The sequence below is a fragment of the Galeopterus variegatus genome, unplaced genomic scaffold (genome assembly GCF_000696425.1).
Source record: "Galeopterus variegatus unplaced genomic scaffold, G_variegatus-3.0.2 Scaffold965, whole genome shotgun sequence".
NCBI classification, from domain to species: domain Eukaryota; kingdom Metazoa; phylum Chordata; class Mammalia; order Dermoptera; family Cynocephalidae; genus Galeopterus; species Galeopterus variegatus.
Window position 1 is genome coordinate 186612 of NW_007727076.1, and position 993 is coordinate 187604.

At 28.2% G+C, this 993-nt stretch overlaps 1 protein-coding gene across 1 annotated transcript in view; it reads right to left on the reverse strand.

Annotated features, from left to right (window-relative positions):
• Positions 1-993, reverse strand: part of AGTPBP1 (ATP/GTP binding protein 1) — a 177147-nt gene that overhangs the window by 127255 nt on the left and 48899 nt on the right. Inside the window, exon 8 of the mRNA XM_008573809.1 lies at positions 754-791. Coding sequence (XP_008572031.1) covers positions 754-791 — 38 coding nt within the window. The remainder of the gene's footprint in view (positions 1-753; positions 792-993) is intronic.

A 993-nucleotide genomic window follows, 5' to 3' on the forward strand; every position in this document is an offset into this window, starting at 1 on the left:
GGGGGGGGGGGGGGGGGGGGCGGATAAAAAAGCCATCAAGACAGATCTTTAAGATTATATGTTATTGCAGTCAAACAAAATGTTAATCAACTAATCATCCATGGGAGTGCTAATGAAAATTAATATTTAAAATGGGGATACTGACTATCTTGGAGGGAAAAAATATACAAATATAGATAATCACTCTCCAAAGGATTCACATCATGAAACACATCTACTCCAAGCTTCAATTTTGAAGATAAAGAAAACAGTGCTTGATTTTGTAAATGAATTTGTTAGACTGTAAATTTATATTGTCACTTTTTTAATTGTTATAAATATGAATTTACGGTAGAAACTAAATTTCTAATAATAGGGTTCTAAGTTAAAATCATGTATTACATACAGAGACAGTAGTTGTTCAAGACATTTCTCATAGTAAAAGTTCTCCATACCATGTCAGCTTCACTTTTAAAAAAATGAAACATATAATATTAACACATTTTCCTCTACTAACAGAACTTTATGTTTATACAAATAACTTAGAAAATGAATGTGCTTGAATAAATTATATAAATTATAGCCCAATAAACATAATATGGCTTTAGTTATGATGCATATCAACTGCTCTAGAAGGTAAAATCAATTTTGACATTAGAATATTATAAACCAGCTTTATAATATAGAGTAAATCTACATTTCCAGTTTCTTTAACATAGTACATAGAATGCTCAGAAAAATAGTATCTAATATTTCTAGTATTTAAAAACTTACTTGATTTTAGCAATGCAGCAAGAGTGTCTAAAGCAACCCTGTCAACACGAGAAAACACAAACAACAACAAAACTAGTAAAATTAATCTACAATAGTAAATTTATACAATCTTTTCAGATAATTATTCTATTATCTATTCCAAAATTTATTCTTGTTATAGTCAATTTTATATGGTGTTTCCTTGTATGTATCTCTCCCTTCAGTTTAAAATTAGTTATGAGGGAGATTAAAATAGCAAAA